Source organism: Propithecus coquereli, unplaced genomic scaffold (genome assembly GCF_000956105.1).
Source record: "Propithecus coquereli isolate 6110/MARCELLA unplaced genomic scaffold, Pcoq_1.0 Scaffold11, whole genome shotgun sequence".
NCBI lineage: Eukaryota > Metazoa > Chordata > Mammalia > Primates > Indriidae > Propithecus > Propithecus coquereli.
In genome coordinates, this window is record NW_012134969.1 from 7,896,143 (window position 1) to 7,897,716 (window position 1,574).

The 1,574-nt window shown below is 34.8% G+C and overlaps 1 protein-coding gene across 1 annotated transcript in view; it reads right to left on the minus strand.

The window, feature by feature from the left end:
- CPB2 (carboxypeptidase B2 (plasma)) overlaps window positions 1-1,574 on the minus strand; it is an 84,409-nt gene that overhangs the window by 20,911 nt on the left and 61,924 nt on the right. The window contains exon 6 of the mRNA XM_012648329.1: window positions 421-531. Within this exon, the coding sequence (XP_012503783.1) occupies window positions 421-531 (111 nt within the window). The remainder of the gene's footprint in view (window positions 1-420; window positions 532-1,574) is intronic.

The following is a 1,574-nucleotide window of genomic DNA, read 5'->3' on the forward strand; positions in this document are numbered from 1 at the left end:
AGGTTGCAGTGAGCTATGATGACACCACTGCCCTCTACCCAGGGCAATACCCAGGGTAACAGAGTGAGATTCTCCCTCAAAAAAAAAAAAAAAAAAAAAAAGTTTGTTTTTTGAAAAGATAAACAAAATTGACAAACCTTTAGGAAGGGAAAGAAAAAAAAAAAAAAATACAGACAAAACAAGACTGGCCATGATTTGGCCATGAATTAATTATCTATGAAGCTCTGGGTTGGTTATACAGGAGTTTACTATACAATTATGTCTACTTTTACATATGTTTTAAATTTTCCATAATAAATGTTTAAAAAAACTTCATAATAAAACCATTGTGCCAAGATCTACAATTCTATGAATAATTCAGTCTGTATATACTATATTCCCAAAGGGAGCATGTTTTGTTTTCTTTGCCTTTTCACCTACCTTTTTCCACGAGTAGTCGTAACCATCCACGTTAACCAGTGGCATAACATAGAAATTCACATTCTTCAGAAGATTGGCATACGTCTCATCTACGCCATACAAATAAATTACCTACAAATTAAACCAAGTATGTTCAATTACATCTAAGTTCTTCTTAACTTAGTCTATTTCTTTTTTTTTTTTAAGTCATTTGGCATGTTTAGATTTGCAGATTTATCTTTCAGGAAGAATATGAATTCCTCAAAAGGAGGTACTCTGCTACTGAGTGGTGATACATGCCTTGCACATGGTACTAACGGTCTCCCTATTTAATGGAGGCAGAAAATAGAACCGTAAACTTCGATACTTTCCTTAAGAAACAAACATAACTCTTTATTAAAGTCATGAAGCCCACTACAAAGATTTAAGGAAAAAAAAACCTAGACTTACTTTAGCTCCTTTTTAAATAATCCATATTGATCAGAGCTTAAACTAACCTTATCTTATCCCCAAACATGATTAGATGGCATTTTCTACATTGTCCTTAGAACTTGTTGTGGATCTCAAGTTTTGCTAGAATTGAGTGCATTTCTCATGTATCTGGTCATTTAGCTTTAAAATCAGAGGTAGCTTTTCCTAGGTATTGGCTATGAGTTCCTAACAGACATCATCTGAAATTTGTTCCTCTCTGCTTTAGAGTCATACTCGCTTTAGGAGCCCATATTTCCACATGATCCAATGGTATCCAAATTCTGATGACTGAGAAGTTCACCCCCAAGTGATCAAATATACAGGAAAGAAAACCACAAAGACAAATTTTAGCTCATTAAATCATTTCATCCAGGACTAAGTTTTGATTTAAAATCTTCATTTGTGTCAACATTGCTACATTTAAATTAAGTTAAACATCTACTTTACTTTACAATTGTTACCTTAAACTTTATTCAAAAGACATTGTTAAGAAGTGTTTTTCAGGCCGAGGTGGTTGGATCACTCAAGGTCAGGAGTTCGAGACTAGCCTGAGCAAGAGCGAGACCCCATTTCTACTAAAAAATAGAAAGAAATGATCTGGACAGCTAAAAAAAAATATGTATAGAAAAAATTAGCCAAGCATGGTGGCACATGCCTGCAGTCCCAGCTACTCGGGAGGCTGAGGCAGTAGGATTGCTTGAGCC